The sequence below is a fragment of the Fistularia commersonii genome, chromosome 25 (assembly GCF_037954325.1).
Source record: "Fistularia commersonii isolate RoL2024-O1a breed Wild chromosome 25, RoL_Fcom_v1.0, whole genome shotgun sequence".
Taxonomy (NCBI): Eukaryota; Metazoa; Chordata; class Actinopteri; order Syngnathiformes; family Fistulariidae; genus Fistularia; species Fistularia commersonii.
In genome coordinates, this window is record NC_141308.1 from 3,378,688 (window position 1) to 3,401,686 (window position 22,999).

The following is a 22,999-nucleotide window of genomic DNA, read 5'->3' on the forward strand; positions in this document are numbered from 1 at the left end:
TCCATTCAGACTTAAATGAAAAGCTTGTAAAGTTTGCTGTGGCACCTTTTGACTCCTAATGCTCCAGGCTTTGATTAAAAGTTGGAATTTTATTCCCTAAAAATGTCAAATAGGCAAAATATAAAATGTGGTGCAACTGAAAGGAGATTTGTTGCTTCCTCAGAGTCTATTTAAATGAAAATGCTCTGACTCACTAATTTAATTGCTCTCATACTGTGTTTGATATGTGATGATAGGTTGATGGCTCAGACTTTAAAAAATATGTGAAGAGCTCAATTTCATGGATTTTACAATCAGTAACAACTTCTTTTAGTTTTTTTTTTCTGTTTCGGGGTCATTTACTACAGTCTGACTGAACAAGTGTAACAAATAAATACTATCTGAAATGTTCAGACACAGGTGTGAACAGCCCACACAGACTGTTTTATTTTGTAACGCAATAAAAAAGTATGACTCCAGCAGTTCAGATTTTATATATTATAATACAGATGCAGAATTGAAAGTTTATTCTTTAAACAGCCTAGTATTTTACAAGAAATAGATAACTACTTGGGACTTTTGAGCATGTCCTTAAAACAGGACATAAGTGGGCACGAATCCTTGGGCTCTACTTTGCCATCATTATCCATGAACACCCAGCAGTAGACGGGGAGGAAAAAGAGAAAACGGGGGAATAGAGTGTAAGGAATAACTGTCAATAAATAAAACAAAAACAATGGATATAATCTCTATATCTTTTCCCATGTTACCAAAACCATCCCACCCATTTATCAACACTTTCTAAAAAAAACAACAAAAAAACCATCCAAGTCCGAATTTGAATTCAGTCGTCACTAATAAACTGCGAGAGGACAAATTATGAGCAGCTGATGCCGAACAGACATCGAATCCTCCGCAGACGTTCACAGATTCGATGATTGCCTTCTCAATTTGTCGGATGTTTCGCTGACGAATCTGCCTGTCCATAGCTCCCAAAGAGTTTCTGATGATGGGCTCGTTAGTAACTGAAAACACGTCTTGTATCAGTGACACTAGTTTGTAAATAATTTGTCATTTGTGAGGGGATTACAAGATAATGCCTGATGAGTGGGAGATCAGAAATAAAAACGTGAAGGACATGGAAGCAGGAGACGGGGTAAAACAGCTGCTGTTCAAATCGGATACAGTCAGTGGGGTTGGGGTGGCTTGGCTGCAGTCCCTTAAAAGTCCTCCAAAGTCTCAATTTCTCCCATGTTCAACCTCTCAGATGATGCATTCACAGAAAAACCTGAAAATGAATTTAAAAAAAAAAAAAAAAAAAAAGTCAAATGGAAATATGTAATTAGTGAATGAGCCAGGACTTTAGATGGACTACGTTTCAGATTTGCTGATGCTCTCACCTAAAAGGCTGGGGTCCGCACGAACCATCTTCTGCTTTTTTTTCTTCTTCCCTGAGGTGACTGTCTCAAAGCGCTGTTGCTGGACACTCGTATGGTTTGACTGGTAGAGCGACGAGGATCCTGTCCCCCCCCACACAGAATCCTTGACGGAAGACACAGACAAGGAATTTGTTTACCTTTGAAACTTCCAGATTTTACAACATTTTCAAATTTCCCATTGGACATCAACAAAGTATTATTATCTTACCTTAACTTTTCAACCCATCATTAATATTCCAGGTTATTATTTTGGAATCACATCAGCCAAATGGCTTGATTTTTAGAACCTGTCACGCTTATCCAAATTGCCTCAAATGGCTTAATACAAATAACTTCATGACATGAAACATTACAAATTTGTTTCTCCTTGTAACTACTGAAACCTATGTCATGCACACTGAGAGCAAAGTGAAGATTGTGGCAATAAATGTATTACACATTTGCGGTATCTGATCCGGCACATCTTTTGCAGGGCCTGTTTATGTGCTGTCTGGGCACACAGGTGACTCCATGGTGGTGAAACCCTTCAGCTGCAAAGCTTTACTTACTTTTGCAAAAGTTGGGCACTATTTCACAATTGGAATACCTGACAGTGAAATTTACATTCTGGGCAATCTTCCCTTTAGGTCCCATCACATGTAAATTATAGACAGGTTGTCTTATGGTCTGGAAAAGTGAGTTATTTTGGCCTTAGAATATAAAGACATTTGGTCTTTTCAAGACTCATTTTTCATTGGTTCCAAAAGTGACGCCATGGCAGTGTAAACACGACTTGAAAGGAAGCACCACGATCCTAAATCTCCCACAGACTGGAGCCACTTCACCCTCGCTCACCTGCTGCTGTCTGAGGGCTTGTTGCTGTTGGTTCTGCGGTGCCTGTTTCTGCTGGTTAGCATTCTGTTTGGCACGACGTTCCAGGAACTGCTTGGCGAAATCCTTGGCCTCGGGAGTGTCCCCCAGGTAGGCCCTGACATAATCGTGCACCTCATACGGAGAGTCCACTTCTTTCAGGAAAGATGCAAACGTCGGAACTGGCACGGAGGCAAAATATTTGTAAGATGGTTTTCAACATAGCATCAACCAACAGCTGCGGGTTTAGGGCCTCTGCCGCATACGCTATCAAATTACTCACCATCCAGATTATTGGCTGTGTTGAGGGCATGCAGGGTTTGCTCACACCACTGCATGAAGGTGTCTTGCTGGCTCTTGTTGACACCTTGAAACAATTTTAGCAGCTTCTCCTCCTCCTCCACCTTCTTGTTTGCTCGCCCACTCAAAGAATTACTTTACGTGCCAGAATGTAAAGGCGTTTTGGGGTAACGACAAAATTGGACAGACGGAAAGACAAAAACAAAAGTTCAGCATGAGCCATGGATTATTCAGCATCTTGATATGATTCAACATACTGGATATTTATGAGGATATTTATGATATCAGCATTCCGAATAAGTACCTGAGGTTGGCATTGCCCTTGTTTTTTTGACTGTTGCCCTTCTTGGTAAGGGGGGGTTGCTGGGTGGCCTCCTTAACAGCTTCATCCCAGAAGCCCATGTTGGAATTGTGGGTGTCGCCCCAGATGCTGCTCGAGTCCGAGCCCCAGTTTGAGCAGGGGTTCGGATTTACAGATCCCCAGACAGAGTTGCTCAGGGTTGTCTGTAAAAAGAACGGGACTCAATTTTTAATACAATTAAAAGAATGAAAAATTATTTGATTAATTCATCGATTGGTTCGTCATACATTTCACTAATGTTGAAAATACATATAAAATAAATATTTGGAAATTCAAAATGTGTGAGTTAAAATACAAACAGATTTTTTTACTAATCCCATAAAAACTAACTACTACAGGAGGTCATGAATAAACTATATTACAAATGCATTAAATATCCCTTCAAACTTGTTTTTGTATAGGAGCAAAGTAGAATAGGTGGAGTTGTTTCACAAAGTAATTGTTTCATCCCAGCATAGAACTGCATGGATTTCCCCTTATCTATGAGTGCTTGATAAGTCCACTTTGAGTTCTAGAACACAATATACAAAGCTGATCAGATATTCTTTCAAGCTGGTTTTGTTCTGCTAAACCGCAGATGTCTGTTGGAGACCTGCCAACCATCAAGACATTACGCACCACATTTTCCATGCCGAAAAAAAGGTTAGGTTTACAAATGAGTGTTCAAGACACAATCAGGCAAAATGTTAATCCATGAGATAGGTCATCTGCAATAATCCATATATAAAAATGTTGTTCTAATGCAGTCACCAAAACAAGGGTTTAAAGTTCTATGATGATGAGACCATATTTGACTTCCATTGAATGAATCTTCCGCTGAAGAAGCACGTCTCAATGACCAACCCTCACCATGGAATCCCATACATGAAGCAGGCTAAGATTTCTGTCTTGTGTAATAGGACTGGACTATCTGATTTAGAGCCCTCTTGCAGATTGGTGTGTTTCATACTAAGTTTTGCATTTTTTTCTAGTTTTCAGCACGTCTATACAATTATTTCTCTAAAATGTATTAATGGTAGCATTTGGTCAGCAATAGCAAAAGTTTCAGTAAGCATTTCAGATCCAAAAATTTTTTTCCATCCTCTTGTATATTGGTAAATATGAGACTTAAAAAAAAAAGTTTAATTTTTTTTCTTAAGATTATACTTTTTACTTTTACACTTCAGAGTTTATTTATTTTTTTATATGTATCTTTAGCTTGTCTTGTCCTTGTATCTCTTGCTGCGGAAATATTTCCCAAGCATGGGATCATTAAATTACATCTCTTTCTCACTTGGCAGTGCTGGCCTCTCCCCTGAAGACCAGGGTTAATGTGTGCTTGATGGCAATTAGAAATGCTATCAGCAGTAAACATTATATTTCTGCCATATCTCTTTATGCACAGCTTAAAAAGCTAAAATTTGTTTGAAAATAATGTAATTATAAATGTTTGGTTAGGTTTAAATGTTGAACTTTTTCTGGCTGATGGTCACCTTTTCAAAGTTCAAAAACAGTATGGTAGTAGAAGGAAACGGTGACCCAGTGAAAGGAGAATGATTAAATCAACATTGAGTATTTGGTGATTTGCAAGGGCTGTTTTGTGATTACATGACATGGTCTGCCGTGTTCCTTTTATAATGCCTGAGTGTCTGTGACAAGTTTAACATTCCTGTTATTGGTGTCACCAGTGTTTTGTGCATGTTTAAGTGAAAAATGTAATACTCATGTAATATCTAAAAGCTTGGACACGGAGCAAGATGAAAACAGGTTGGCAGGTCTGTATATACTTTCGTTGACAGTTTTGGAGTGTGACCTTCACTAGTGCAGCAGATGTGCATTCACAGGAAATGGCTCTATCAACCAATATCTCTCAAACTCATACTGCAGGTCATGGATCGAGGCAGAGGATGGGGCAATTTAGAATGTAGGAAACCAAAACCACTGGTCTTTGACAGAATAAAATAATAAATTTGTTTCTAGTTTATAACAGCAGCCTGCCATGAAAAATCAATTTGAAATAGGGTCTCAGTTATACTTGCATGTTCTGGACAAGTATAGACAAACGACGTATAGATATCCACATTAAGCCAAATATGTAAAAGCCGAATCCTGAGATTTCTGTTCAATGGAGCCTCACATATTTTGAGAATTACATTTTAGCAGTGGCCTAAGTCTAATAACATGGTTCCTGCATTATTAACAGCTCACATACAGTTCTGGTCTGTGTGCGGGTCTGTGGTGAAACAATAGGATGCTGCTGTTGCTGTGGCTGCTCCTTTCTCTGTTTCATTTGCTGAGCCTCTTCTCGCTGAATCTCCAACAAGGACTTGGTAACAACTGGTTGCTTGGCCACATGACCCCAACCAGACAGCTTGCCCTGGGGCTGCTGAGCTTGTTGCAATGCCTGTTGCTGCTGCAGCTTCAAAAGCTCCTGCTGCTGGCGTCGCTGCTGTGGGGGTAACAAAAGCGAAAAATAAATAATTCAGCTAAAAAAAGGTTCGTGAAAATAAAATTGACCAAATAAAGAATTTTTGACGAACAATAATATGAATCCTTTCTATGACATATAAAACAAGTACCACGGGTCTCTAACACATTGCATAAATGCTCTTTACTGGGCTTACCTCTTCTCGTGTCTGTCTTTCTCGCTCTTCTTCCAGTTTCTGGATCTCAGCCAGTGACAGAGCATTTTGAGTGTGGTTTATAGTGTTGGCTGACTGCTGGCCCCACTTTGATGACGAAGGAAGCTATGCAACAAGATTGAGTGATTTGCAGACTACAAATTATAGTTGCACTGTCAATTTTTCCGAATTAATTTTCCATGCTCTTACCTTCATTTGTGCAAGCTGCTGTTGCTGCTGCTGCTGTTGAAGTCTCCTGAGAGCCTCTTGTTGCTGTTGCCGCTGTCTCTGCACCTCCTGCTGTCTTTGGGCCTCCTGTTCTCTCTTCCTCTGCTCCTCTTGTTGTTGGGCTAAAGCTGCAGCAGCAGCGGCTGCCTCTTCCTCTGCTCGTTTCTCTTCTTCACGCCTTCTTATCGCTTCAAGTTCTTCTTGCTTCCTGCGCTGTTCTTCCTGTTCAGGTTGACAACAATGCACATGGCAGTTACACAGCTCATGTTCAAATGAGACGTATTATGGGTTAAATGAAGATCTTGACTTACCTGTTGGCGAAGGAACTCTTCCCGTTTCTTTCTCTCCTCCTCCTCTCTCCTTCTCTCCTCTAGTCTTCGGAGAGCTTCCTCCTGTGCCAATCTCTCCTCCTCTTCTTTTTGCCTGCGCTGTGCCTCCTCTTGCTCTCTCTGTCGTCTCAGTGCCTCCTCCTATAGATTTGTACAAGTGAGTCACTCTCATTGGCAGCAGCTCAAAATGTAATGTTTTAAGTTGAAATGCTTGTACCTGTTTTTGCCGTGCCAACTCCTCTTCTTCTAAGCGTTTACGTTCCTCCTCCTGACGAGCCCTCAGAGCCTCCTCTAGCCGTTTCCTCTCCTCTTCTTCCCTTTTGGCTCTTAGTTCTGCTTCAAGCCTCTCTAGTTCCAACTAATTGATTAGACATTAAGATCATATCATTATTTGGAGCTAGGCAAACACTGAAATTTATTTCCAACGCCTCTGAAATTTTAGGACTTGGATGAATAAATTGGTCTGTCTACTATGCCTTCATATTGTATCCTTAATGAGTGATAGTACTTCGTTCTCAGCAAAACGGTACCAACAACACAAATACTTAAGAGTAAGAAAATGGCAGGTTGCAAGTGTACACAAAATGTTTGGCCTGAACATCAAAAACAAATACTACTGGTTACCTTAGCAGACTTTGACTTCTCATACTGTTGCATTTGCTCAATTGTTGGAGCCTGTGCAACAGAATCTATAGGTAAATCCCACACACTGCTGCTATCCCATGCTGTGGAGAAGAAAATCTAATCAAGCAACTGCTCTAATTTTACTTTTTCATTCTTTCCCCTTATGGGATGAATATACTACAGTTTACACTTACTACTTGAAGCAGATTGTGGGAGATTTGATGTGCAGGAAGCTTGAGGGGACGGGTTCTGCATTTCCCAGACAGAACCAGAATCTGGTACGGACAAGGAACGTGTAACAGGAGGTAGAAGGCTCTCTGACGCTCTGTTAAAGTTTGTAATATGATAAATGAATTGTAAACCATAATTTTACATATAAAATGAACAATGGAAACAAACGTGATATCTAAAACATTTAATCTTATCAACCTTATCTTGAGAGCCTGGTATTGCTGTAGAAGCAGGTTGATTTGCTGTTGGTGCTGCTGCTGTTGATGAAGAGGAGCGGAGCTCAGGGCTGCAGCCTTCTGCTGGGCCAAGGCCTGAGCATACTGCTGCCTACAAGCAGTTAGTATGGCAAAGAAGAAAAAATGAAGATATTCATACACCAAAAAATATAATCCAGTCAATCACTTGAAATAGCATATTATGTAATGCTTAACAGTTTAAAGATATAAATCCACTACACACTTTACTTGCTGACATGACAGCCTGACACACTACAAATGTGTGTATTTGGAGATCAAATACTGCTTGATGCAAATTGGCATACCTTAGGAGGTACTGATATTGAAGCTGTTGTAACTGATAGAGATTGAGAGTTGTGAGCTCCTGCTGCCTCTTCAATCTTTCTTGATCCCCATCAGCCTTCATTATGAGAAATAGAAAAGTAAAAATAAAGAGCAATAATTGGGAGTTAAAAACACGTTTTAAAATATAAAAGGCAAACATCCGAGTAGGATGTGTGAAGCTTTTGCAACGTCAAAAGACATCATCATGGTAAGTGGTCCAAAAACACCTGAGTATTTCTTTTTAAAAAAGTGACCTTGAACTAATGTGTATATTCCTAACATAGAGGGAATGGTACAATTAAAATAGGGACATTTAGCTGAAATCCATCAGGGCCATTTTATTTGTCCAATGTGGTTGAGCTTCACCCTGGTTTATTGGAAAATTATGCTTTTTTAACCTTTTTTTAGTAGATTAGTAATGTTCTTCAGACTTCCCTCCCCTATTTGTGTATAGACATGTGTTGAATAAAGATCTTATTATTAACATAAAAGTATTTTTTTCCTTTTTTAAAACAGGACCATGATGAATTGATGTGACAACTGTTAAAAATTTCAATCCCTGTAAACCGCGCCCTCTTGCTCACATCAGCAACATTTGAAAGACAGTTGTCACCAGGCTGAAAAACCTTTCTAAGGAAACCCTGTTTTGGGATGAAAATGATTCAGTATTTATTCTCTGCAAAACACTCATACACTTTTTGGTTTAAATTGTCAGATTTTCACGAGGACACACAGCGTCAATGTGCAGATGAATACAGCAGAATATTACACCACCTAGAGGACAAAAACACATCTGAGCACTAGTCTTTAGCTTGATTTAGGAAAAAAGGGGCTATATTTTGGAAATACGTACCTGTAGGGGTGGGGGTGCGGGACCAGGAGTGAATGGTACCCTCCCCCATATCTTTATAATCTCCCCTAAGGGTTGAAACACTTCGTCACACCCTCTTTTTACTAAGAGAGACATTGTGAAGTAACCTGCCTGGAACCATTCGGCCATTTCCTGATTACTGAATGGACCTGAATCACAAAGAGAGCAGACTAGATTTAGAGAACAGAATTTACAAAACCAAAACCAGACCAATTGAAACCAAGTAGTAGTTTAAATGAAAAAAATGGTTTGCCTCATCTTACAAACTCACCCTGTATCTCCCCTTGGGGATCTTTGTAGAACCATTTGAGGGCAGCCTCATGTGTGAGCTGCAAAGCTGCAGGTTTGGGCTTCTCAGTCGTTTTTGTTGCCAGTCTGTCATCATCCACCCCACTGTCCTGTAGGTATGCTACCATCTTTTCTGCTTCCTGGAGAAACATTAGGACCAATAAAAAAATGAAAAGAAGCATATTTTTCATATGCTATGACCATAATTGAGAGGTCTCTCTCGCCTAAGCAATTCACATTTTGCTTTTGCTTTTTTTCTATAAATAAGAAAGAAGCCATTTCCCCCTTAAGCATGAACTCAATGTGAAAAATGTTTCAACTTCGGCATGCTCTTGATATTGAAGCATGTGACATACTGCTTTCGTTGATACTGCAGTTGATTCAAATGTATGAATTTAAAAAAATCCATAAACTGATAGCATGACAAGAGATGTAAAACAGTAAAAGCACAGTTTCATCATCTCATTTTAAACTATTACTCCTTTCTTCTTCCCTGGCTTGATACCAAAGTCTACTCCTCAAAGGAGTATTTCTCTAAAGCTAGTAAAGTGCAAGTTACATAGAATTGCTTCAACCAACCAGCTCACCTGCTCAAAGTGCTTCAACCCCTCATCTTCATCTGTGTCCTGTGGCATAGTTGCGGGCCTGCCTATTGGTGCCATTATACTTGATGAGAAGGGCAAAGGGTTGTTAATGACCAGTGGACCTTCTAGAGGCTTTGGCTGAGGTTGCTGGATGGCAGTAGGAGTGGAAACATCTACATGTAACAGATAGAAATTAGGATGATTTCCATGCATGCAGAGCTTAACATCGTGAGAGTAATTTAGTCAACTGGAAGATTCAAAAGTCACCTGTAATTGTAGTGGAAATATGTGTCCTTGGAAGGGACTCCAGCATGTTGTTTGATGAGGCGGCATGCAAGGGAACATTACAGGATTCGGGTGAAAGCTCCAGGGGAGGTTGCCACTCAGCTGGCCTCTCCGACTCTTCTGTATTGCTTGGTTGGCTTATTGACAGGGGCTGGGGAGGAGCCTGTGGCTTTGAGATTGCGGGAGCAGGTGGAGAAACAGGTGACGCTTCCTCAGATACTCTGGCCAACCCTGAAATAACCCACATGGTCAGTTGTCAGCAAAGGTTAGAGGTATTCACCAATTGTAGCAAGTTCATCCTTGCACCGTAACTCAACCATCTCTTATTGCTTCAAAGGAAAAATAAGGAAGAAAAAACTGCAGGAACGCCACAATTGCACAAAATTTTTGGGTGGAGCGAAGTGTATTATTCAATTTAGAAAAAAATAGGTGATTTAAAAAATGAGATGTAGTATATTACATACAGTATACTAAGAAAAATAAAACAAACTAAAAAACTGCAAAAAATATATTATTGGATACACAGAAATAAGGTGATAGTAGTAAACCTAAGTCCGAGACAAGTTCTCATTGTAACCATTTGATCTCAATTACTGAAAAGGAAACACACTTGATGGAAGTTTGATTATCTTTAAGGAAGCGGTTTAAGAATTGAAATATATCATAAATTCATGTTGCCATACATTAGTTTGGAAAGCTGTAAGCGCCTATTTAAATACTGCATTTGTGAACACTTCAGCGAGATTATCTTTTGGAATATTCTGCTTGAAAAAGGGTTACCATGCATTAACATCAGCAAGGAAAAGGACTTAGGGAACCCGACATTCCCCAATGAGGTCAGCATCGTGTACAGGAGGGTGAACGGAATACAATTTTCTCTTTTTTGACAAAATAGTAATGATTGTCTAATGCTGTTCCACAATTTTGAATGTCTAGTATAGACACTTACCATGATAATAAGGACATTATAAAATGCAAGTACAGAAAAAACAAAAGTACAAAACAATAAAGTGCTCAACCTTTTCGGTCACTTTCCCTTTTGCTCTCCACCTCTGTTTCTTTGGTCTCATTGGCCTGACTGTCTTCTTCCTCTAAACCCTCTTCACACTCTTCCAAGGGTTTGAAATCCAGCTCTGCCTCTTCCAATATGGGCTCCTTTGATGCTTTCTGGTAACACAAATAATATTTACGCTTTCATCTGCACTAGTGCAATTAAAGCAAATGGATAACATGGTCATCATTAGCTATTCAACACAAACTATTTAGTGTCCTATGGTGTTCTTGTAAAATGCTTTTTAGTCTTTGCTTACCTTGAGTGATAGAAAAGCCCCTGACGAGTCAAATGTTCCCGCTTCTTCATCTGCATCCTCGAGACACCACTCTGGCAGGCTGTCCCGCTCGTCATCCAGGCTTCCACTTCCTGACCGTGGTCTTCTGTATCCGCGCTCATCTTCCCTTGCATCAAATGGAATTCTGCGGCGCTGCTCTGGGTGTTCCCGCCACCCTGCTGTGCGAGGCCCATCTAAACACATTAAGAGGAAATGTACAAATAGCTAATGACGCACTCTACAATACAATGCAATCCCAAGATATACAGCTATATAGCTTCAATAAGACAATTTGCATTTGATTTTATGAAATGACTTAACAGTTCAGTTCAGAAAAAAAAAAGAATGAAAGGCAACTGATGAAAGATGGATTCACGGATGATGCAGTGCCCACCTGGGCTTGGAGGGCACCACCGATCATTGTCCCTTCGAGGACCTGCTAGGCGCCAGCCCCCCTCATCATCCTCACCGTTCTGATCATCACGAGATGTACGCCAGTTCTCACTCTCTGAACGCGTGAAATCGTGTTTTCTTGGTAGACCTGTTCCACCATCCTCGTAGTTGCCCCGAACTTCAAAAAATGAAAGTTACATAATAGTGAGATTACTGCAGTATGATGTGTAAATTATGTTGAAAAACCTGATATTATGGATTAAAATGTCTTCAAATATGACTTACACAGTTTAGATTTATGAGTTAATCATAATATGCTGTAAATAAATGGTGAACTTACTGTGATTAATTTGAAAATGTCCTGAAGCAGCATCTGTCGGGGAAAAACAGAGCAGAATGATAGATCAGTGAATTTGTAAAAGAGAAATCATGAATTGATTATTTGAGAACTTAATTTCAACACCAACCTGGGTCTTTTCGACCTGGCTTTTCAAACCTTCTATCTCCCCTGGTAAAAGAAAATTAAAAAACAAACAAAAAAAAAAAACACAACACAAATCATTACATTAAACATCCTCTTGTATTCTACAACGAAAAAGACCTGTCATGTTAAGTAAGTTTTAGAACAAAGGCTATTGGGAGAGCCTGTTAATGATGGTGGAGATCTGTATAAGTTACAGAGTATAATCTTCAATAAAACAAGAGCCAAATTGTTTACAAGACTTCATGATTTACGCACTCATTTGACAAAATAATTGTCTCCCCAATTCAGTCGGTCAAAGATTTGTACATAGCAGCAAAAGGCAAAAACAAAATATAAGAAAATCCCCAAGTTGCAAAATGTTTGATGGATTACACAGCGACAACTATATAAACACCGAGTGACACATGTATATAAAATTAATAATTTCAGAAGTAAAAAATTGTTCTGAAGCCCATGTTGAGTTTGGACACAGTTTTGTATCTGGATGTGACCTCCTTTGGTTTGTCTAAACATCATAGCACAAATTAGAATTTTTATACCTTTCTTCCCAGCTCTGAGACCGATGCATCTCCCTCACACCACGGCCAAATCCCTCAACATCATCAAAACTTCTTTGGTAAAAACCGCCATCTCCTCTTCCCCGGCCTAAAAAGATTCAGAGTTTTATAAAGCCTCGTGAGATCAAGCGCCCAGGTACGATTCACTTACTTTTCTAGGAGATAAAAAACAACACTGCATTACTAATTGGCTCTCTTGCAATATAGACTACTTCCTGTTTGTACTGCGATATCTCTTTGATATGCCTTTTGCTTTCCTTTAGGGTAATGAGGGAAAATTTTTTGAAATACCCTTTTGTACATAAAGTGCAGATTTCTCTTCTGAGACAAGTAACTTTGGACATTACATTGTTAAAATTAGACTCTATAGATGTACCAACCTGAAAAAGAAGCCACACAAAAAAAAAACAAACCCTGACACATAGCCAAATGAATTTTGCCATGGCTAAATTACACTGAATTATGAGACCCATCTTTAATTGGTTTAATTTTTATGCGTGTACCAATGTGTTATAATTTCTGACACATCAATTAGACCCATTGGTGCAAGTTTATGCAGCTGAGTGAGGCCTCATGAGTAAGCACAAGTCTGTGCTAATAATACACTGCTCGTAGCAAGCTGTGGCCAAAATGGTGGGTTTCTTCAAAGGCATCTTAACAATCTGCACTTGGTGTTACTCTCCTAAAAGTGCTCAGACTTTATTACTATGCATGTTCAAAGGGGCTTATTTGGAAATAAAAATGCCACGACTGTTTGAGTTCCTAAGTAAAAGAGTATATGAATCAAGACTTGCCTCTTCCCCTTGATGTACTACGTCCTCTCGTTGCCCCGACAATTGGACCACCGCCTCGCCCGGTTAGCCGAAGTACAGCTGCACTGTTAACAGACATGGAAAAATTTCTCTGCAAAGACAACAGCAAACAAAGCATATTGGTCAGGGGGTCAAATCATGGCTCTGGATGTTCACAACAAGCCCCAAAAAAGGTAGTTTAAGTAGCCCTTTTCCATGACAAATATTTTAACTTGTCTTAATTAAGACAAGAGGAAAGAAAACTACATGAGGATAGGATTTGATGGAAACAGGTGATTTCCTGTGGCGACCCATGAAGGAAACGGCTGAAAAAAAAAGAATAGGAATCTAAAAAAATTGATACGTGTAAACCATTTTTTCTTCAAATTGCTCCTGTAACCATGACCAGAGATTTAATGTACGACAACCGGTCAAGGGCGAGACTCAATAACTAGACATTATTTCTATAATGTCATCTCTAATCAAGGTTGTGTCCAGATTTTTTTTTGCAGTGGTCTCACCTGTTCCTCCTCTGTAAAAGACACAAGTGCCAGAGGCGGCAAGGGCTCTTCTTGTAATATTGGCAGAAACTCCTTATCATGTAAGTCTATAGGGATCTAGAAGAGGGTTGTAATCAGAAGCATCAATACAAAGATGCATGAAAATACAACACATGTTTTTTTTTAAAACTATTGTACTTCTTTTGTAGTGCTTACTACCAAAACCCACTTTAAATACACTGTATGCAAAAAGAACATTTTCAAGACAAAAAATTGGCATCAACAGTGAGAAGGCAGATTTTATACTCGCCTTGTTATCCTTTATGTAAAGTGCAAGCATTTCTTCTCTTCCATAGCGATAGTCTGCAAGTTTATACTTTGGCAATGCAGGTGAGAGGGGTGGTGAGGCAACAGTACCACTGCCTCCACCACCCCCACCTCCAGACAGGGCACGGAGCCTGCATAGAAACAAATGTTAACATTGGCCAAGGGTACAGAAAGGGGAAGAAAATATTAAAGCGGAGTTGAGATACCCCCACATTTAAAAAAAAAAATGTATTGCTGCCTATGGAAAACCAGTTCAACAACATATCATTTCCCTTAGACTGATCAGAAATTAACTTAATTTATTTACCATTCTGGTCCAAAGTTAAGTGTCTGGGTTTCAGCCATTTTTGTTAGAGTTCTAAAAAAAAAACAAGAAATAGTAATTACCATGGTTAGGGTACGGTAGGTCCATTGAAGACTCAATTAAATGCAAAGATATGGAGCAATGATGCCCCCCCTCTCCCCCCAACATACACACACATACAAAACTTGCATTATAAGTGAGTATTTTGTAATTGCGATGCAATACTCCAACATGGAAGAGATTAGGGGATAATTGTAACAACTTAATGGTTTGCAGTGAATTTCATTTTATTGTGAAGTGTTATTACCTGTGAGTTTCAATATTCTTTTAATTTAGTTTTAGTTTGTTTTATCTGAGCTGGTTACATTAACCTCCAGAAAAGGGTTCTGATCAAAATACATGAAACACTGTAAATTTTCTCACCAGCTTTTATATATTAGCCCCGCGGGATACATGGCCCAATCCGCAATCACATTACTAGTGTATAATTTCAATCTACATCTATTTTTGTAGCCTGCGAATATGGTATACCTGAAACTTGTCTTAGACAACAGAGGTGGCCGCAACTTAATCAAATACAACTACAACCCAAAAAAACATTAAACTTAATCCAGCAAGATTGTTACATTAATCCCTACATTAAAATTTGATCAAATATTCACAGTCGGCAGAATTTAAAAGAAAGATTAATTGTTGCAAGTAGTCTTTACATATCAGACACAAATGGAGACAGTGGGCTCACAATGACAGTCTGACCATATGGAAGCCGGATAAGCCACGTGTAAGTTGGTGCTTAAAGGAATACAACCACAGTTAGGTATTCTTGGCACACTTGCCAGAGATGTTGCCATACGAGTTCTGATTATATCAACAACTGGGCAACTCTCCCCTTGCGATGTATCAGGCATGCTATATGCTACAAGAGTCAAACATCACAATCGATTAAAGAAATGTATCGACACGACTTTCATTGTAGTCATTTTTGTGCTAGTACTAACTCATTATTATAGACAGTCGTTGAGTTTTGTGCAAAGTTACTTTGGTTGTTTCATTGTTTTACCATTAAGTACTCGGTGTAATTTTGAAACTAAACGATCAGGACCGCACGGCTACTTAGAGCAATGCTACTTCACGCTTACTAACGTTATCATGACTAAAGTTAGTCACTAGTCATGCAGGTTAAGATTGTAATAAATGGCAATGCGGCCGGCGTACCGTGTCCGAGTGGTGGTAAAAGTCGAATTTCGGAGGCTTGCTCGAAAAGGGTCATGTAATACTGTAACTAACATTGTGTTCACTCCTACAGCGGTATGCTAACCCGTCAGAAACAAATAACGTAACACAATTACCAGAGTTATATACGGGAAATGAATTGGCACGTAACAACAACAACACCTAAGCTAACCGAAAGAACTTATAATGGGTGATTATACTGTGTTGACGACTGACAAAGGAGTTGTAATTAGGAAACACTTTGGCGCATGCTTATGCCACACAAGTGCATTAACGCGATCGCCAACGTTGGTTCTGCTAGCTAGCACGTAAGCTAACGGCTATTGAGCAACTACCTAGCCAGCAGCGATTTAACACTACCGTTGTAACAATTAAAATTAGATACACCTGTATCGAATTTAGCCGTGTATATGTTTAATACGACCACAGAGGTGTTGTCACACGTTCTTTCTGACAATTACCGCGGTACACGTTAACCCTAACCCTAAACACTTGTGGCTAACATGCTAACAGGTTAGCTAACTAGCTAGACGCGGCCTCCCAATCAGCTCGGATCCAAAACAAATTTTCCTCGTCAGATCGTCCCACACCTCACTGGGCCTAGGCACGCACAAGGGGCCACTGGAGCCCGGTGCTGCAAGGCCAAGTAAATATGATGACTCCAAAACTGCCCCAAACCCACTGGCTCGCCAGAATAGGGCGATGTCTACATGACTGTATGACTTAAATGTTCGATTACTCTCTGCTAGAGCATTAAACTTTGGCTGTCTTACCTCTGCTTGATCTGACAGCACAAGGTTTGTATGCGAGTTGTGTGGCTCTCTGGGCTCTCTCTCTCTCACTCTCTCTCCACCTCTCTCTCTCTTCGTTTTCCACAAGATGGCTGTGTGTGGGTCACATGACAACAAATGAAACCCGTATGTTGAAGATTTTGCTGACCACTATGTATTCCTTAACAATGGGGGAAATATTACTACTTTTATTCGTCACACTAATGTGGCTATACATTATTTTACACACGACATGGTGTATCACCTTATTACCCGAACACACGATTAAATAATAACAGTTGAGAGGAGCAGACGAGCTGTTGTAAATAAATCTTATTCACTCCCTTCTCAATTGTGAATGTCATAATAGGGAAACCAGCTGTATGACATCTATTAGTGTACACAACCCAGAAAAAAAGTCGTATCAGTAATGTAGAGCATTTTCTCTGTGAAGGGCTATGATTGTGAATCAGCTGTGAAAATGAAGTCCGTTTCCTCTGTGTGACATCACACTTCAAACTGTCAGCTTCCCGTAAAATTTCCCCCTAATGTATTACAAATTTCCACTATGTGACATCACAGAAGTGACACGGTCCTATGATCCCCACATCTCTCCAGTGTGACACCTCAACTTTTTTTCAGGTCACCCTTGTGTAGCATTTCTGCGTACTCAACCATAGTCTAAGGCTAGAGCAGCATCAGACAGATAGTGACAGAGTAAAATCAAAGTTTAGTTGTCGGACCAACCTAAATCATGTGTGTATTAGTATGTATTTGTTATTTTTTTGCTTCGATTCCTGCGGCTCGTTGGTCTAGGGGTATGATTCTCGCTTAGGGTGCGAGAGGTCCCGGGTTCAAATCCCGGACGAGCCCACTCCTTTTGATTAACCCCTCCGGTTGGGGCTATTTTGTCGGCCCACAGATACAAACGCAGCGTTTCATAACACCGAAAATACTAATAGTACTAACTGAATAATTATAAAATTATAAAGCTTGATTTGATTTTTAAAGAACAAAATAGTTAGAAAATTTACGTTGACCCCGACGTGATTTGAACACGCAACCTTCTGATCTGGAGTCAGACGCGCTACCGTTGCGCCACGAGGTCCTATGAGTGTTAACCGCGGACAGATAAACTATATATACTTATACGAAATGGAAGGCACTCTAATGAAACTATTCGGTGAGTGAGAGGACACAGACAATAGGGGCATCTGGACTACTTTCGCGAATAAGATAATAAAATACCGTGGACTTTAAAATAAAAGAAAATGTTCGTTTCGGGTCGTCATTTTAGATTTATATAAACACATTTTTTCCATAGTGATGCAAGGCGTTGGTGGTATAGTGGTGAGCATAGCTGCCTTCCAAGCAGTTGACCCGGGTTCGATTCCCGGCCAACGCATATGTTTTATTCTTCTATTACCCTTGATTTATTGATTTGTTTATAAGATTGCGCGAACGTGTTGTTCCAGTATGAAGGAAGGGCATTGAAAGATAGTATAACTTTGTGATTGAGATCATAGTTTAATGATTATTAGAAGAAAAGGCTTAATCTGTAAGTGAGGAAGATTCTTAATGACATGCATGTATATGATATATATTTGTAACCCTCTCAAGTGGGCTTAATCCTGCTCACCATCTTTCTTTCCTCCGTTGCCATGGATATGATATTCCTATGGCAACTACAGACCTTCGTGGATGGCCTTGGGCCCCCACTGAAAAGGACTCTCTGAACCTTTCATTACACATTCCCTTCAACCTCACACAAACCACACAAGAAGCACATACTTACTTTAATTCTATCTTTTAGCTGTCTCTTCACTTCCCCTGTTCTTGGCTCATTTTGGGTCATCAACACTGTGTGTGCATGATAGGAAGCTATTACAGCTTTATTGCATGCATTGCTGTCAAGAGAGTCACAAGCTTTCTAATTTTTTCGCAACAGAAACCAGAGCCCCATCTTTAAAGATGCATGAGACATCTTAAGTAGACGAGAGTGGAGTTAGAGGCTAAGGGAAAGTTTAAGAAAAGGAGGGGTGAGGTTCATGCAGGGCGACAGTGAAAGGGGTAAACATTGCTATGTATGTGTGTCTCTGGGGAGTGAATGAACCCTGTCAGTGTTGGAGAGTACCATGGGCTACGGGTGGGCTCAGCCCTACTCAGCATTGTGGCAGGTTGCATCATCATTGGGGTATCCAGACAGTGCGATGCTGATGCTGTGGGAGGCATCTTCCTTGGAGCAGGAGGCCTTGGTGAGTTAAAAAGTATGTGTGTATGCCCACACCTGTGAGTGCATGTGTTTATGTGTAAAAGTCACTTTTTGGTGATGGGAATGATGATTGTTAACAGTAACACTGTAATGTTATTTACAGCGATGATATATGTTTGATGATGTATGTAACAGGATTGATTCTCATGACGTGATTGGTGTTCAAAATAGACTACTGTCATTATTGAAGTAATCGGTTGACACAAAGATTGCCTATAGTGCCTTCCTAAAAGTTTGAGTAAAAGACATGTATTTTTCATCTAGATCTTTTTCTACTCTTCAAAGTGTCTTAAATCAATGTGATTATTATTTGCACTTCAGCCCACAGCATTTAGCCCTCAGTGAATAACTTGAGAGTTAAGAAACATGAACGTCTCAAATACCTAATTAAATCAAATCCACAGTGTATGGCAAATGGAATGGTTACTTTTTAATTATGTTGTTAGGTTTTTTGTCTGTTATTTATCTTTCTCAATATAACATAGAAGGAAAGATTTTGAGGTGGATTTATAAAGTGTTCACATTTAGAGATGAGGGATGTGTAGCCTGTGAGAATCTCTGTCCGTCACACTTGTAAAAACACCCCATGTGATTATTTGATACAGCAGTGTAACCGGAACCATCTGATATCTGGAGGCGTTTCAGTGCCTGGATAAAGGAGTCTCTCAACTTTGTTCCTGGAAAGTAAAGAGCAAGACATCAGCATCCATAATTGATGTTCTTACTGTTAGTTTGATCAGCTTTCAATAATTAATTTTTACTCTCCACATATTTCAATGTGTTGAAGAATTTGGCAAATCAGAAATGCATGCAGTCATTTGTGAAGCTGTTGAACGTGGCAGCGCCTATGCAGTTGAGTAGCATCTAAGTATATATTTTGGGGCTCATGCATGATGAGTCCTCCTCCTCCAACACATAGGCTGACTAATGAGTATGAACACAGTGTTCTCAACAGCGTCTTTTCACTCCTTCAGCAGTTTCATGTCATTTTAAGCACATGCATACATCATGTCTGCCTCCAGGACCTGCCAGGCTTTAATGCCAGCTCTTGTAGTATATAAGGGAAATCGATAGCTCTCTCTCTCAGTGCCAATGAGAGGCACAAAGCGTCTACAAACACGGTGTTAATTCATGGTTGAAGTTAAATAGGAAGGAAAATCATGGCACATTTTCTGCAGTGGTTTATTCCCCATTTGTGTAGCACAAAAGCGTCTATTACTTTTGGAGAAAACACATCAGCAGGAAGCTGCAAGGAATAGGAAGGTGCACTAGTCGAACATTATAGAAGCTTCCCTCTAAGCATGCTATTCTTCAGCTTCCTTTTCTAATCAGTACAAAGCTTCTTAATTATCCAGAAGTGATTATGACATATTGCTAAAGGCATTGCTGCCATTCATAGGATCTAAGGATTTCCAAAGGGAGGGTTCACCGGAGAATTTGCAGAAATCATATAGAATTTTGAAATGATAAGTTATCAAATGGTTCGCCTACAATTCTTACAAAAATGGGAAAATAACTATAAATAAAGTATGATTTTCTGTTGTAAAAATCTTTTAGTTATAATCCTTACAGTCTTTTTGCTGTTAATTAATGCTATGACTTTGTGCATAGCTCTTCTAGGAACAGCACATTTGATAATTTTCAAAAATCACAAGACAAGACAATGTGTAAATTGACAAAACATAACCAAGAAAAAAGCTGTGAACAACTCTTGAACGCAAAATAAATGACCATGAAATTGGTGACTTTACAAATTTTTAGAACTATTGCACAAATGCTATAATTGTTGCAAATATTTATATGCTTCAGACACTTATTTGATGGGGTCCTGAGGGTTTATATTGATGCTCAAGTCCCTGAAAGGTTTGAGAGTGCTTGATCTCATAAATAATTCCTTCTTTCCAGGCCTGTTGATATCAATCTACCCTTTTATAAAAGCCTGGCTTAACATCAACCACATTCTTCCATCGTTTGGTGAGTTAGATAATCATTAATGATTAATCATTCGGTTACAGGCAAGATTAATTAATTTATTGGTTCAATATTATATCTCACTTGTTTACAAGAATAACCGTTGCTCTTTCGAAATCTCAATGGCCGGATTTATAATTCTCAGGAAATGTCAGGGTTCATCCCTCTCAGGCCAGCCGTGCCCCCGAACAACCGGCAGAAACACTAAAAAGAGATGGTGAGTGTGTTGATAGTCTTGTTCCCAGAGAAAGGGAATTAAACATATGCAAACACCAGAGATGAGAGGGAGATGTTGATTCTGGGAAAGAATACATGTGCTCCACATCCACATTTTCAAACACAGATAATGTTTTGTGATCACGTGCTCTAAGGTAATTCTCATCCACTGTGGTGCAACCCCTGTGTCATATATTAGAAAATTAACAATGATATCACAAAATACATTTTAAAACGATGCATCAATGATTAATGGTACCATAACAGCCGTTGCAAGGATTCGCCCTCTGTCTCTTTCAGTAGCATATTATTGTGTTTGTTTCTGTGTCTTGATCTGGTCTCATCTGGATCTGACAGGCACACAGAGTCAACCAAATCTGGAATGTTCTAAAAGTCGAATAGGAATCCAACCAGATGGAGGACCCATGTGTGAGACCAATCCAAATGAGGGGTATCATCTAATTCTTGTATTCCACATACGATTATCATGACCTTTTTACGGTTATATTATATACAAACGAGAGCAAACCTTGTTGTTGATATAACGCAGGGGGGCTCCCATGCTTTACCCAATCTTTCAAAACTCAAGAAAAAAATAACATCTGCAATTATTGCCCTATCACATTGGCTATTTGGAAGTGTTTAAAACAGGTTAGGATATGATAGAATCATTTTAGTTTTTGCATAGCTCCTGACCTGACTCATCATAGTTGCCCCTGCAAACTATAGGTTTGCAGATGTTATTTCACCAAACACTGGAGCAAAGCACTGACAAACCGGAAAAAAGAAGGCAACCATATGAATAAATTAGAAAAAAAAGTCAGGATACATATAGTGGTCCAAAGTAATTCCCTTTATGATGTTTATTACTCACTGCTTTCAATCTCTCTCCATAGATCCTTTCAAAAATACTTCTTAAGGCTTTATTTCAATACACACGATTTAATTCATTCATTTCAATTGCGCTAGGATGAAAAGAAGACATCTAGGGAAGTGATGTACATCTCAGCATTTATTTATCTTCTAATCCTTTAATGTAAAAATGTTGAGCTGTTCTGAAATACTTCTTCATAGATCATAATTTCTATTCTTATTTTTTTCTTTTATCATGACCAACCACTTACTTTAAAGAAAAGCTTTTCCATTTCCTGGCAAACAAATTTACAGAGAAAAATGAGAATCACGGTAGGGATGCGTGCAGGTTAAGTTCAAAATCTCTTTCATGGCCAATCTAGGTGTTGTTGCCATGGTTATCCAGATTTAGACAATTTCAACCCTGTCAGATAACCTCAATCAACAAACACGGGTGTCATGTGACCATGTGCGACAATGAACAGACAGTACTTGGCCTTTGGGCATTATCACAGTATAAAAGTCTAAAAAAAAAGTCTTACTGAAGAATATTTATGAATATAACAGCACAACTTGACATGAGAAACTGACAAAAACTTTATTAGCTTTATCAATGACCAAAATCAACCACTGAAGGTGTAGGAAAGCTTCCCTAATTCTCATTTTCAGCTCTTTAATTGCACAAATGCACCTGACAAAGTTACAACCAGAATTTCCCAACACTTTTGTCTCGTGATCCTTTACATTTAACAGACTTTTAGTGTCTCATCAGTGGTTATCAGTCAGAGATGCTCTTCCTCTAAGTTGTTATTGGACATAAAATACTTAAAACGATCACTTGATAAATAAGATTTTTTTTTGTTGCGTAAACTACAATTGTTGCTTGTGTACATGATAATTGTGCCTGTCTTAGGGTTTCTTCAGACGTACCAGATATCGTATCCAGACGAAAACTCAAGCAGTCACCTTCCGAAGACCTGCCATGAAATTCCTCAAAATTTGGTGAAACATGGTGATTGCTGAAATTGCCCGCTGTTTGAGATCAACTTAACATGTGTTCATTTGGCTAAATAAACCATTCTAAAGACAAATGCAACCTCAGGTGTCAAGGTTTCTGAAGTATTTTCATTCTTCCTGCCACTGGCTGAGGCAAATGAAACTTGGTGAGCCAACTCCTACACGGCTAATCTCATCACTGCACAGCGTTCTCAGACGCCAATTAAAACATCATTATGGTCTCTATGTGATGATGGGGTTTGCAGATGAATCCGCTCAGGTTCCCCGCTTTGGATTTATCATTATCAGTGCAAGAGGGAACCGATGCATATATACGCACTTGCACACACAGATGCGCTCAAATAGCTACATATGTGCCTGTGCACACTGAACTGCACCCTAGCACTGAAGCTCTATATGTTCATATTCAGGATAGGACAGAGTGGCCGCTGTATGGGAAATGGCAAGGGGACAGAA

The 22,999-nt window shown here is 39.4% G+C and overlaps 2 protein-coding genes and 3 non-coding genes across 6 annotated transcripts; 3 read left to right on the forward strand and 2 right to left on the reverse strand.

Annotated features, from left to right (window-relative positions):
- Nucleotides 1–388: 388 nt before the first annotated feature.
- Nucleotides 389–16,297, reverse strand: gigyf2 (GRB10 interacting GYF protein 2). Of its 2 annotated transcripts, none has more exons than XM_086171997.1 (29): nucleotides 16,219–16,297; nucleotides 14,216–14,266; nucleotides 13,892–14,039; nucleotides 13,603–13,698; nucleotides 13,085–13,193; nucleotides 12,273–12,378; nucleotides 11,717–11,757; nucleotides 11,590–11,622; nucleotides 11,326–11,427; nucleotides 10,839–11,050; nucleotides 10,548–10,695; nucleotides 9,511–9,759; nucleotides 9,247–9,416; nucleotides 8,643–8,799; nucleotides 8,354–8,520; nucleotides 7,482–7,576; nucleotides 7,139–7,267; nucleotides 6,904–7,034; nucleotides 6,710–6,810; nucleotides 6,303–6,443; nucleotides 6,068–6,226; nucleotides 5,739–5,978; nucleotides 5,532–5,654; nucleotides 5,120–5,356; nucleotides 2,872–3,071; nucleotides 2,551–2,702; nucleotides 2,253–2,449; nucleotides 1,380–1,521; nucleotides 389–1,267 (listed from the first exon to the last, which is right to left on the reverse strand). In XM_086171997.1, exons 2-29 carry the CDS (start codon nucleotides 14,251–14,253, stop codon nucleotides 1,200–1,202), a joined length of 3,891 nt encoding a protein of 1,296 aa, XP_086028123.1. In that variant the 5' UTR covers nucleotides 14,254–14,266; nucleotides 16,219–16,297; the 3' UTR covers nucleotides 389–1,199. The 2 variants fall into 2 exon arrangements, with proteins under 2 accessions (XP_086028123.1, XP_086028122.1); XM_086171996.1 differs by having other exon boundaries at nucleotides 11,251–11,427.
- Nucleotides 16,298–17,016: 719 nt separating this feature from the next.
- On the forward strand, nucleotides 17,017–17,088 carry trnap-agg (transfer RNA proline (anticodon AGG)). The gene has a single exon. It is a non-coding gene; the product is annotated as a tRNA-Pro (tRNA).
- A 163-nt stretch (nucleotides 17,089–17,251) lies between these two features.
- Nucleotides 17,252–17,323, reverse strand: trnaw-cca (transfer RNA tryptophan (anticodon CCA)). Its single transcript has one exon. It is a non-coding gene; the product is annotated as a tRNA-Trp (tRNA).
- A 225-nt stretch (nucleotides 17,324–17,548) lies between these two features.
- Nucleotides 17,549–17,620, forward strand: trnag-ucc (transfer RNA glycine (anticodon UCC)). Its single transcript has one exon. It is a non-coding gene; the product is annotated as a tRNA-Gly (tRNA).
- A 640-nt stretch (nucleotides 17,621–18,260) lies between these two features.
- On the forward strand, nucleotides 18,261–22,617 carry kncn (kinocilin). Its single transcript, XM_086172988.1, has 5 exons — nucleotides 18,261–18,470; nucleotides 20,393–20,461; nucleotides 20,604–20,675; nucleotides 21,032–21,125; nucleotides 22,440–22,617. The coding sequence occupies exons 1-5, from the start codon at nucleotides 18,323–18,325 to the stop codon at nucleotides 22,510–22,512; spliced, it is 456 nt and encodes a 151-aa protein (XP_086029114.1). The 5' UTR covers nucleotides 18,261–18,322; the 3' UTR covers nucleotides 22,513–22,617.
- Nucleotides 22,618–22,999: the final 382 nt, after the last annotated feature.

Coding starts and splice junctions, on each gene's coding strand:
- gigyf2 (XM_086171996.1), bottom strand. CDS start 14,253: ATGGCTGAAACCCAGACACTTAACTTTGGACCAGAATG. Junction 8,800..9,246: donor GGTTGAAGCACTTTGAGCAG/GTGAGCTGGTTG, acceptor ATGTTTCTCCAG/GAAGCAGAAAAGATGGTAGC. Junction 2,450..2,550: donor CACAGCCAATAATCTGGATG/GTGAGTAATTTG, acceptor CCTCCGTGCCAG/TTCCGACGTTTGCATCTTTC.
- kncn (XM_086172988.1), top strand. CDS start 18,323: ATGAACCCTGTCAGTGTTGGAGAGTACCATGGGCTACGGGTGGGCTCA. Junction 20,462..20,603: donor CCACATTCTTCCATCGTTTG/GTGAGTTAGATA, acceptor TATAATTCTCAG/GAAATGTCAGGGTTCATCCC. Junction 20,676..21,031: donor AGAAACACTAAAAAGAGATG/GTGAGTGTGTTG, acceptor TGGATCTGACAG/GCACACAGAGTCAACCAAAT.